Below are 13,347 nucleotides of genomic sequence, written 5' to 3'. Positions count from 1 at the left end.
ATGTAAGTCATAATGTATTTATGCTCATATATCAACTAAATTATCATACTTAAATTGTGATTTCCACATGAAAACAGTATTCAAATGTTTTTGGCAAACTCTTCCCATCTAATGAATGACCTAGGCCTAGAGCGGTGGCTCACATCTGTAATCTCAGCACTTTGGGAGGTCGAGGCAGGCATATCACTTGAGGTCAGGAGTTCCAGACCAGCCTGGCCAACATGGTGAAACCCTGTTTCTACTAAAAATACAAAAATTAGCTGGGCGTGGTGACGTGCACCTGTAGTCCCAGTTATTTGGGAGGCTGAGGTGGGAGGATCACTTGAACCCAGGAGGCAGAGGTTACAGTGAGCTGAGATTGTGCCACTGCACTCCATCCTGGGCTACAGAGTGAGACTTTGTCTCAAAAAAAAAAAAAAAAAAAAAAACCCGAAAATCTAAAGCGTATTAGTGTATCATGTTGCGAATCATACTTTCTCGCATTAATGAAGCCTTATATTCTCAGACACTTGTTATACAGATTCATTTGTAAGCCCTTATGTCTTTTCCTTACTCTTTGTAAAAACACACAGATACATTCCACACACTCCCATTAAGATTTATGAGAATTCTGTCACATTTGGTTCTCCCCCTCACATCCCAATTATTAGCTTATAATTTTTGTTTTTGAAGTTCTAGTTGGCCTACTTAATTAACTACACTTTTAGGTGAATTTCCCTCCATTTTTCCGGCCTATTTCTTTTTTTACCCTTGAGTCACTGACAATTTATTCACTGATTTCCTTTTTCCTTCCTCTCAACAGAAATTTCCATGCAGTATCGGCATGATGGAGCTTGCCCAACAACTAGTAAGTTGTCTAACTGGGTTGATAACCCAGGCCTTTTGTCTCCTCTGGTGCTCTTTCTAGTATGTTATGCCACCTGGGAACCTCTCAATTTTAATTTTCCAAAATGCAAGTTTTTCTTAATTGAACATATTTTTTCTCCTGCAGAGATAATATACTGCTTTGTCTTGTTATGGGCCCATAGTACAGTCAAATTGTGTATAAATTTTAATTATTGTTGGTCCTTTATTATGGTGCTTTTATTGCAGAATTGTAACTTCACCTCCTTCTTGAAATAATGTTTTTTTTTTTTTAACATTTTGTTTTCTATTCTTAAAATGTTTCAATATTTGTATATTTGCACTAGGTGGCTTTCTTGATTAGTCTTCTACATGTGTTGAGGCTTTCTTATACTGAAGTCTAGGAAATGAGAATATTCGATAGGGTTAGATGATATAATGAGGTTTTTCTTTATGATAAATATTGTTAAGTGTGCCCTAAGGCAGATTTACCTATATAGAATTGCATCCTATAGTGACTCGCTTTTAGCAAGACATTACGTTGACATAAATGTCTTTTAAAAAGTGATTTGAAATACATATTTATTACTAAGGAAATTATTGTCATTATGGCAATATATCTAACATATCTCAATTTAGTTGATAATGTGTTGGCAAGTGGAATACAATATTTAAAAATTTATACCGTGTAAAAATGGAGCCAAGCTTGCAGTTTTAATGATTCAAACAATGATACATGATAGACTTACTGAAATTTTATTATACTGATTCAGTCTATGGCTATGTATTTCTTTTGTGTGTTTGAGAATGATCTTAACCTGAAGTCCTTTTTTCCTTACTTAAAAGCGTTCTCAGAGTTGCTGAATGCAATACACAATGGTAAGTTTTATTAGAATCTTCTCTAGTGGTTCGTTTATCACAAAGGTTGCCTTTTGTAGAGAATCTCGATTGAAAGCTGGCATGTTCTATTGATTAGATGAAATCCAGTGCTGCAGTGAGTCAATTGTTCAGCACCTTAGTGAAAAATTTTTGTAGATTGCTAATAAGAGGATGATAGGTCAATATGGTTCATCAGTTTGGCTTTTATTGTTTCTTTTTAAGGCAAAATGATAATAGCGTTTAAAGTTTCTGAAAATCTTTTTATTTTTACAAATGGTTTTTCTAGTTCTTTTGAGATCTCTCTTGCCAGTGCAGGTAATTATTGGTACCTACGTGAAGAATTTGCTTGGAATATGAATTTTATTTTTTAGGGTTTGGGTTTATTAATATATAGAATACTTTAATTATTTAACCCCATATTCCACATAGTGAATAAATGGAAGATGGTATTTTAAATTACATCTGGTTTGGTATGAGGTTTTTTTACAGTGGAGTTGTATCTTTTGCTGCATTGGGTTCTGAAATCAGCATATAAGGCAAATACTGTCTTTGTAATGTAATTATAATGAAGATTATTCTTGCAAAAAATGTTTGGAGGTTTCTTCAGTTTCCTCAAAGAACCTTCATAACCCTTTGATGTTCAAAAATTCTCATTTTGAGGGTAGTGTCAACTTTGTTGATTTTCTTTTTCATTTATTAACTGATCTCATTTATTCAAGACTGTTTATGTTCAAGACTCATTTGTTCAAGACTGCTTGATTCCAAGCAGTTTTTCAATACATTTTTCATTAACTTCATGAAATCTTGCATATTTTGCTAATGTGGTTTAATTTGCAGTCAATATGTGTTGCGCTTGGATTTTATTGTCAGATGTTTACAGTATCTACAGCCAACAAGAGACTAATGGCATAATGAGCAGGCATAGACACTCTTGTTGCTTTAAGGGTGGGCGCTGTTAGGGTGGGAGGCTTATCTTGTAAGTTATTTTTTATTAATTAATAGATTGATTCATAATTCTTACCTCCCTATGCAACCTGTGCTTGTGGAAGCTTAGGTAATGAATACTCTTGATAACAAGGAGTCCCTCAACACTAGGTATCTACAGGGAAAAGTGATTGGCAGCATCCTTGAAAATAAAATAAACTTGTTACTGTTCTTTGGGAGAGAAGTATAAAAGCTGAAGTTGTTTAACATCATCTTCAGTTTGCATAAGTAAATTTGGAATTGTTCTTTTATTCTTTAATCCTGAACATCTTTAGAAAATAAACTTGAGATTCAAAGAAAGTAGACATCATGGGACCAATGTAATGGATTTATATTTTTCATTGCAAGTGCAAGTGTAGGATTGACACCTAGTGAATGATGTTTATCCTGTGGGTGATTGAGGGAGAGTCTCTTGGACTTCGTTGGAAAAATTTGTACTGTATTTTCTCTTTTTTCTCCCCCAACAGTTAGCTTTTCTTTCTCTTTTATTTTCTCTTGAAATTTTTTGTGTTCGGGTTTTTTTTTTTTTTTTTTTTCTTTTGAGACAGAGTTTTGCTCTTGTTGCCTAGGTTGGAGTGCAATGGCGTGATATCAGCTCACTGCAACCTCTGCCTCCTGGGTTCTCCCAGGTGGACTCCCAAAGTGCTGGGATTACAGGTGTGAGCCACGACGCCCAGCCATACCCTTTTCTAGTTACTTAAGATGGATGGTTGGATTAATGATTGGAATCTTTTATCTTTATGAACATAGTTCTTTACAGCTATATATTTTTAGTTTTTTTTTCTAAGTTTTTATTTTTTTTTTAGAAGCAAAATCTTGCTTTCTTACCAAGGCTGGCGTGCAGTGGCATGATCATAGGTCATTGCAACCTTCAACTCCTGGGCTCAAGTGATCCTCCCACCTCAGTCCCCTGAGTAACTGGGACTACAGGTGTGTACCACCATGCCTGGCTAATACATTTCTTTCTGAGATTATATCTGCTTTTTATGATTTATTTGATTAGTCCTTGATTGTTTTTCTCACAGTATTTTCTCCTTGACTCTTTTACATACTCCCTTGGAAAATCTGCATACCTACAGCTTCAAATATCTCCTGTGCTTATTAGCTTTCCAAATCTATGCCTCCAATTTAGACTTTTCTCCTGAGTTGCAGATTTATATTTCCAAAAACCTAAGAAGCTTCATTTCCGTATGGTACTCAGCCACCTCAGCCAGACTTATGCTAGGAAGTTAACCTCAACTCTGCCCTCTCATTTTCCTAGTCATCTTTTTTTAAAAAAGCTTTTTTCTATTATTGATCAGTTTAACTTCCTTTTCTTTTATATTTCCACTGCCCACTTGGTAATGTCCTATATTGTCGTCTGAACTGTTTCAGCAAACTCCTAACCTTCGTTCCATTATCCAGTCCCTTTTCTAGATGCTAATGGAATTAATGGTCAATCTAAAGTGCAAATCAGACCATGTCAAACTGTCTTACTTAGAGAATTTTCTGGGACTTATGGGATAAAATTTATACTCCTTCACATGGCATGTGGAGTTTTTCTTCATCTCGTTGTAATCTGACTCTCCAGTGTCATCCCTTCTTCTCCCCAACTTTACGTTGCATCAATAGAAGCTATTTGTAGTTTCCTGATACATTATACTATTATGTGCAACATCTCTGACATAGACCTTGTTTGTATCTGTTGATGTGGACTTCCAACTTTATCTAGTAAAAGTAGTCATTAAAACTAAGTGTAGTTTTATTTATTTCCTGCAAAGTTTTTTCTTTTTCAGACTCTTTGATAGAATTAACCCTTTCTGGTCGGGTGCAGTGGCTCACACCTGTAATCCCAGCACTTTGGGAGGCCGAGGCGGGTGGATCACCTGAGGTCGGGAGTTCGAGACCAGCCTGATCAACATGGAGAAACCCTGTCTCTACTAAAAATACAAAATTAACTAGGCATGGTGACGCATGCCTGTAATCCCAGCTACTCAAGAGGCTGAGGCAGGAGAATCCCTTGAACCCGAGAGGCGGAGGTTGTGGTGAGCTGAGATCATGCCATTGCACTCCAGCCTGGGCAACAAGAGTGAAACTCCGTCTCAAAAGAAAAAAAAAGAACCCTTTCTTTTTTCAATACTTTCGGGTTCTCGTATGTGATGTTCTAATACTTCCTCCAGTTGGTTTCTACTCTTTCTCTAGGCACTTATTTTGTTTCTGTGAAATATATCTTAGTCATATTTATCTCACATTTGTGAAACTTCAAAAAAAATCTTTCATTAGACAGTTGAAACTCTGAATTATTTTCATCATTTATTCTGGCAACTGATGCATTTCAAAATGTTTTAAATAGAACTTTATAAAACTAAAATTTATTACTTCACAAAACTTATTCTGGAAAAATTAATACAAGTGTAATGACCAAGAAAATATTGACAGAGTCTCACTCTGTTGCCAGGCTGGAGTGCAATGGTGCGATCTCAGCTCACTGCAATCTCCGCCTCCTGGGTTCAAGCGATTCTCCTGCCTCAGTCTCCCAAGTAGCTGGGATTACAGGTGCCTACCACCACGCCTGGCCAATTTTTGTATTTTTAGTAGAGACGGGGTTTCACCATGTTGGCCAGGCTGGTCTCAAACTCCTGGCTGCAAGTGATCTGCAAGTGATCCACCTCGGCCTCCCAAAGTGTTGGGATTACAGGCATGAGCCACCATGCCCAGCCTCTTTGGCTACTTTAAACCAGCATTTCAAAATAATATTAAAAGTGAGAAAGGCCAAAACAAATGTATGAAACAACTCTATTTAGCAAAGAACCAAGTTACTGTACTGAAGGAGACAAGACAGTCTAATACAAAGTTAATTCCCAAAGAAAATGAACATATTCCCAAGAATATATATGGAACTTATTCTAGGACAATGTAGCAATTAACAGCTGTTTTCATTCATTCAACAGTTATGGCAAGCCTATTAGATGATTAGCTAAATACTGACAAAATAAGATGAATAAAAGCCAACTTCGATCCTAAATGAGTTTATAGTCCAGTCAGGAAAAAAAAAAGCTCATAAATAAATTATTAAAGAACCTGGCAAACAGTAGAGCAAAATCATCCCTGAGACATGACAATGAAAACTAGGAGGATGATATGCTAGTTTTCAACTGGACTATAAAACTAAACTATAATCTTTTAATACATACTACTTGTTTCATCATTTTTACAAGCATTTAAAATACTTCTATTAAGTGAAATAGAGAAATTAAACTTACAATTTATTAAGATCATGAAATCTCTTAGGCTGCATCATTCCAAGGCACCACCACAAAACCAAACATGAAATACAAGGCACTTTCTTTTATGGGCATCTGTTTAATTCTCCATATAGTATTCTTTAAGATATTTAAATAACTATGTTTTACCCTTTCCAAACTGCCTTAAAAGTTTCCGGAATTTCCTTTACATAATATATCTTTGCATACCTTTAAATATATCTTTACATATATAATATACCTTTCGTAACTTTTCTGTTTCCTTTTTCCTCTGTTGGGACAATCATTTTAATATTATTTCTTCCATTTTTTAATTTCCTAAATTTCTCTGATCGTATGCAATTTATCCTAGTGGACCTAAATTGGTTTTTGAAATTGGTAAGGTGTTTTCCTAAAGTACTTTTCTTTGTATCAATATTATCCTTAATTCCTTACCTGAAAACACCCAATTTCAAAAGTTTATGAAGTTATTTCACATACCCAAAAGAATCACCTTAAGTCCTAAGATCCTCTCTGAGAAAGAACAAATCAAGACATATGCTTTAATCTCAATATCTTTGACTGTTAATATATAATATTTCCTTGGGGCCGTGCATGGTGGCTCATGCCTGCAATCCCAGCACTTTGGGAGTTTGAGACCAGCCTGGTCAACATGACGAAACCTCTTGTCTGCTAAAAATACAAAAATTAGCCAGGCGTGATGGCACATGCCTGTAATCCCTGCTACTTGGGAGGCTGAGGCGGGGAGAATCGCTTGAACCCAGGAGGTGGAGGTTGCAGTGAGGTGAGATCGCACCACTGCATTCCAGCCTAGGTGACAGAACAAGACTCTGCCTAAAAAATAAATGAATGAATGAATAAATAAAGTACTAAAGAGCTTACTTAGGTCAATTTTCACAGCAGTATATTGCTAATTGAGTTCCACGTCCCATTTATAAGCCCATTTATGCGCTTTTAAATTCCCTTTAATTATGATGCTTCTGGTTTGAGACAGCTGTGCTCACTAAACAAATAGGGTTTGTTGGAGGAGGTAATGTTAACCAATTATTCATATATATGTGCTTTATGATGAGTATACATATAAATGCCAGTTCATTTTAGAGGTGAACATTCTTCCTCAAGAACAGGGTTCTACGTAGGCTTGTCAGACTAGTTTATAAGAAACTGAATCTTTGTCTTTCATATGTGTCCCTTTTTTATTTCAGGGAAGCATTAAGTGGATAGGATTCCATGGAAGTGGGATGAGTAATACTCATATAATTGTTCCAAAGCCAATATCATTTGAGATTCACTATGTGTAATGAGATATTACTGATGGGGGATGAGTTGTCGCTGTGAGCAGTATGGAGATTGAGAATCTACTCATTCTAAATCTGATTTCCTTTTAATCACAACAGACATTGTTTCTTCTTATGAGTTAGTGTGTTCTTTATGCTTATACAGTAAATTGTCACATCCTAGGATATATCAAGTGCTACTAAGTTTGTTTCAATACACGCAAACTGAATCACTTAGTAAGGGATAATTAGGTTAAAAAAGGGGAAGGGAACTAGGCCTTGGGCATAGTAAAGAGCTGCAAAGCACATTGATTGTACGGGGTTGAAATGAAATTCTAAAGAAAGGCACCTAATGGGTAGTAAACCTAGACCTTGGAATTGCTGTCTTGAATCAGAAAAATGGTAAGGAGCTATGATGAGTTTGTGGGAGATAGAACACATGATGAAATGATATGAAGTCTTATTGGCAGGGCTGTGATTATGCCTGTGTAGGAAAGAGTTTGACTAATATAATACAGCCTTGATAATAAGATAGTATAAGACTTACACTATAGATAAGACTTTCCATTTCAAAGTATCCAGGCTACTTTGTTGCTCTTGGTTCCTTGAAGATAGGCTTCAAAGACTCTTAAGGGGTAAACACATTGGGCTGGTGAGTCCCCCACTGGGGAGAAAAAATAGTTTTCACATTTGGCTGATGAGTCCACCACTGGGGAGAAAAAGTAGTTTCCAGTATCCAAGTTAACTTTTATAATGCAAAATGAATCTACACTGTTTCATGGAAACTACGAGAGGGGTGGAACCTGAAAAGTTCCAATTGAGTGAGGGAAGCAGTGCAAATGGGAATGAGTTGTATAATAATTACTTTTATGTTAAATGGTAATGCCATTAGTACTCGCTTTATTTGGAGCACTGCTATTTTTTAAATTTACATAGGTTTCATGGGGATTTTAACCCCAATGATCCACCCCCACGCTGCACCCCTGCCCCCATCATAATATCTTCAGTTTTTCAACTTGTCTATCATGATTGTTTTTAGGAAGTGGTGATTAAAAAGCTGAAATTAAAGTGTGTCTTTTCTTTAGACAGAGATGACAGTTCTACACTAACAAAGCAAGAACTTAAATTCATAGGTATGTACCAAACTCCAGCATGGTTCTAAACATAATAGTGTTAAATTAATCGTATTGTAGCTTGGAAACCTTCCCATACAAAGCAATATTAGCAGTATGTACTCATTAAAAAAATGATGCCTGAAAGGAATTATCTTTTTTTTTTTTTTTTTTTTTTTTTTTTTTTTTTTTTTTTTTGAGGCGGAGTCTTGCTCGGTAGCCCGGGCTGGAGTGCAGTGGCCGGATCTCAGCTCACTGCAAGCTCCGCCTCCCGGGTTTACGCCATTCTTCTGCCTCAGCCTCCCAAGTAGCTGGGACTACAGGCGCCCGCCACCTCGCCCGGCTAGTTTTTTGTATTTTTAGTAGAGACGGGGTTTCACGGTGTTAGCCAGGATGGTCTCGATCTCCTGACCTCGTGATCCGCCCGTCTCGGCCTCCCAAAGTGCTGGGATTACAAGCTTGAGCCACCGCGCCCGGCCCAGGAATTATCTTTAACCTTGGATGGTAGGCGGGATGAACTATAAGTTCTTATCGTTGTACTTATTGGATTTGTCATGTTGCTTAAGTCATGGTAGATAGATCTTAGAATTTCTAAAACTTTACTTGTAAGGACCTAGGCTCCTAGGTCTGATTTTGTAAGGACCACTTTCTACACCCGTGTCCCTTCTCTCACTGAGATCAGGAAGAATATGAGACCATATTTCATGTTTTATAATCATGATAATTCTCTGATTCTTTAACATATATCTCAAATACTCTGGATCAGTTCAGAGAGAACATGTGTATTCTGATCTACAGAATGAAATCTACTACTCTTAACCACTTGAGGTATGCATCCGCTCATTTCTCTCCCCTAAAAATCCTCATTTTTAACATGTTGATAAAGCTAATTTTATAGGCTGTATCTTCAATATGGCACTTTCCTTCTTGAGACTGTCTTAGTTTTTTATCATTTGACAAGAATATATTATGTTCTTTCTTTATGTCTATATGTAAGGTCCTGGTTAGTTGCTTTGGGGAAATAAGTATACTGCAAAAGATAAATATGTGGCATATGAGTCCTCCCCTTGAGAACATACACTCTAAAAGGAAAAGAAATATATATATATATCTTTTATATATATACACACACATATATATAATGTAAAAAAATACATATATATACACATATATATGCAGTAATTTCAAGGGATGTACTTATAAGAAATATAAAAGGATGTACTTATAAGAAATCTAAAATAAATATATAAGTAATAATTTCAAGGGATGTACTTATAACTTCTTTAATGGTCAGGAGGAGTTGAAGGCCAGGGAAAGTTGTTTTCAGCTGAGGGAATGAGCTATCCAGGTAATATAACATTTGACCTGATGCTTAAAGAATATGTAAAATTTTGTTATTTGGAGATATAGGGATCAGAGCTAGATTCTTAGTCTGAGCTATATACAGTTAGCATGAGCAATGGCATAGAATGAGAATACACAGGCTGTGTAAACTAATATATGTCGTATGTGTGTTTTTCATATATATACACATTTTTTTTTTCTTGGCATGTTTTACCTCCAAGATACTGATATTTGACATGAAAAATAACAACATTAGCTATTAGTCCAAGGAATTGAAAGCAGTTGGTGTTGAGTTGGAAAAAAGATAATCAAACCTGTACTTTAGGAAGCTTCAACTGGTGGGTAGCATGTAAAAAGATGGAAAAGAGCTAACGCTGAAACAGAGTAACCCAATAGTTTTTTGTTATAATCTAACCAAATTTATTGATGGCCTGAATGAGGATCCTGGAAGTCAAACTGATGAGATGTGTATTACCCAAGAAGAACTGGTGATGACAGAAGCTGGAAAGGACGGGTATTCATTTACTAACACAGTATTTAGGTAGAGATGTTTAGCACAGAGCTTGGGCACCAAAGAGAATTGAAAGCCACTTAGGAGGTAGTAACTGAAACTCTGAGACTGGTATAGGCTGAGAAATGTGGATAGAGAAGACAGAGGAAGAGGTTGAATCAGGTGTATTGTAAGATAGGGAAATCTTAATAGTAGGAAGGAGATTAAGATTCAAGGAGTGATATTTCATAGAATCTGGAACAGATGGGAAGAGATCAAGTGAACATGTAGAAAAATTAAGTTTGAAGGAAGACAGGGAATCACTGTGGAAACATTCGCTGTCAGAAACCGAATTAGTTTTCTAAAACCTTCGTAATTTGAATTAATGAATTTTTAAATTATTATAAATTTTAAAAATAGATTCCCCCCAAAATAACTGATTCTTTCAGGTATGTGTAGTAACTTGAATGTGTTTACAAAAGCGTTTTCTCTTTAGTGTACTTCAGAATAGGGCTTTAATGATTAAATAAGAGTATTAAATAATACTTAAATATGCAAAGGTTATGCATCTCAGCTAGTTATTTTAAATTCTCAATATCGCCTGAGAAGTGATCTCTCTCCTCTCCTCTTGTATTTTTTTGTCTGAAATACCTCTATCCTGGAGTTACTGTTTGTGCCTGCCTATGTGTCATTTTCTCTGCCTGTTCCTTACTATTACATAAATCACCAAGTGCTGCCTTCTGAACATCTTTTCTAATTTACTAATTTGAGGCTTTCTAGACATGACTTTTATATTTAATTTTTCTTCATTGTTTTCAAAACTCATCTTTTCTTCAATGTTGGTTCGGGTGCTTATCATTTCTTGCACAGGTTATTCTACTATCCTCTTTTTACTTTTGTCAGTATACCTAGAGTTCATCAAATGGGCTTACTCAAACCAGAATCTCAGAAATGAAGGTAAGGAAGAATGTCATTTAATCATCTATGATTTAAAAAAAAAAATAACATAACTGCCAAGAATGCCAAATGTTGCTTGTCTTCTTCTTCCCTATGGTAATCTTCTTGGGAAAACAAATTATAATTGGAAAGTGCTTGCTTAGTGAATCGGACATCAGAATAAAGGCAGTTTGATCATGTTTAAATATTATAATCTTCATAATACTTTTTTTCACTCTTATAATGTATTTGACTGCTTTGCAGCTTCCTTTCACATTAACTCTGGTCCTGCATTTGTAGAAACTGTGTCCCAATCACCTTCATTAAACCTGGAGTTGTAGACCATGTCCTTGGTGGGCTGTTTCTATAGATGGCTGATATACTTGTTTCACACTCAGAGGGTCATTTTATTTCAGGATCTCTTGATATATATATGGATATATATCTCTGGATATATGTATGTGTCCATTCCTACCAGAATAGCATATTTATATAATAACAGCTAGGTATTTGGAATTTTTCTTCTCATACTTTTTTCCATCATGCATGCATTAGTAGCAACTAATATTTTTATTTCAAAGGTGTATTGAAAGCTTATAGCTTTGGCTTAGGAAACCAAAAAACTTTATTTCATGTTGCCAATAATATAAAATCTGATTTTCCACCCAGATTAGGTCTTTTATAGAACTATAGAGAGAAAACAAATCAGCATAATAAACGTAAGACATGAGGGAAGATAGTAGTAATTTGAAACAAAATTTTAAAAGAGAAATTTTATATATTCAGCTATATTTTATAATAGTCAAAGCAAAGAACACAGTAAAGGGGTAATAACGCAATGGTTACAGCCAAGAAACAGAATAATAAATGGATAAATCAGATGAAGAAAATTTCCTAGAAAGAAGGAAAGTACCAAGACTGTGGTGCTAAGGACTTAATAGACTGGGCACGGTGGCTCATGCCTATAATCCCAGCACTTTGGGAGGCTGAGGCAGGCAGATCACTTGAGGTCAGGAGTTAAAAGATCGTCCTGGTCATCATGGTGAAACCTCATATCTACAAAAAGAAAAAAAAGAGCCAGGTGGGATGGTGCATGTCTGTAATCCCAGGTACTTGGGAGACTGAGGCATGAGAATTGCTTGAACTTGGGAGGCGGAGGCTGTAGTGACCTGAGATCATGCTACTGCACTCTAGACTGGGTGACAGATGAGACCCTGTCTTAGAAAAATAAAAAATAAAAGGACTTTAATAGAAGTGACTTCCGTTCTAAGGAAATGTACAAAATATGACAAGACTAGACATACAGAGATATTTATCATAGCAAAAAGTTGCAAGTACTGGGGACTGACAAAATTATCACAGTGGTTATATTATTATTATTATTATTATTATTATTTTTTTTTTTTAATCAGTGTCTTGCTTTGATGCCCAGACTGGTTTCAAATCCCTGGCCTCACGTGAATTCCCCACCTCAGCCTCCCAAGTTGCTGGGATTACAGGCATGAACCACTGTGCCTGACCTATTCTGCCACATCTTTCTATTATTTTTGAGACAGAGTCTTGCTTAGTCCAGGCTGGAGTGCATTGGTGCCATTATAACTCACTGCAGTCTCAATTTCTTGGGCTCAAACAATCCTCCTGCCTCAGCCTCTTGAGTAGGTGGGAATACAGGCACACACCACTACACTCAGCAATTTTTTTTTTTTTTCCTTTTTAGTAGAGATGAGATTTTACTAAGTTGCCCAGGCTGGTCTCCAACTGCTAAGCTCAAGTGATCCTCCTGCCTCGGCCTCCCAAAGTGCTGGGATTACAGGCATGAGCTGCCACACCTGGCCATAGTGGTTGTATTAAAATCAATGGTTCAAGAGTATTGTGTTTTCTTGTCTCTGTTTTCTAAAACTGAATATGGCCGTTCTTTTTTGTTTTTATTTAAAACAAAAATATTCATGAAGAATGGCAAACGATGTTGATAACCACCATATCTGATAAGATTATGTTCTTCGGCCAGGCGCGGTGGCTCCAGCCTGTAATCCTAGCACTTTGGGAGGCCGAGATGGGTGGATCACGAGGTCAGGAGATCGAGACCATCCTGGCTAACACGGTGAAAACCCGTCTCTACTAAAAAATACAAAAAATTAGCCAGGTGAGGTGGCAGGCGCCTGTAGTCCCAGCTACTCGGGAGGCTGAGGCAGGAGAATGGCATAAACCCGGGAGGTGGAGCTTGCAGCGAGCTGAGATCC

At 36.5% G+C, this 13,347-nt stretch overlaps 1 protein-coding gene across 16 annotated transcripts in view; it reads left to right on the top strand.

Annotated features, from left to right (window-relative positions):
- MLLT10 (MLLT10 histone lysine methyltransferase DOT1L cofactor) overlaps positions 1-13,347 on the top strand; it is a 228,829-nt gene that overhangs the window by 163,617 nt on the left and 51,865 nt on the right. For 12 of the 16 annotated variants that reach the window (XM_021943935.1, XM_031652461.1, XM_009214071.4 and 9 more), the window contains 3 exons: positions 803-847; positions 1,690-1,722; positions 8,311-8,358. In XM_021943935.1, the coding sequence (XP_021799627.1) occupies positions 803-847; positions 1,690-1,722; positions 8,311-8,358 (126 nt within the window). The remainder of the gene's footprint in view (positions 1-802; positions 848-1,689; positions 1,723-8,310; positions 8,359-13,347) is intronic. The other 4 variants (XM_021943949.2, XM_021943937.2, XM_031652462.1 and 1 more) reach the window with 3 other exon arrangements.

This window comes from Papio anubis, chromosome 11, assembly GCF_008728515.1.
Source record: "Papio anubis isolate 15944 chromosome 11, Panubis1.0, whole genome shotgun sequence".
Taxonomy (NCBI): Eukaryota; Metazoa; Chordata; class Mammalia; order Primates; family Cercopithecidae; genus Papio; species Papio anubis.
Note: the sequence above shows the minus strand (reverse complement) of the source record. Positions and strands in the feature narration are given on the sequence as shown.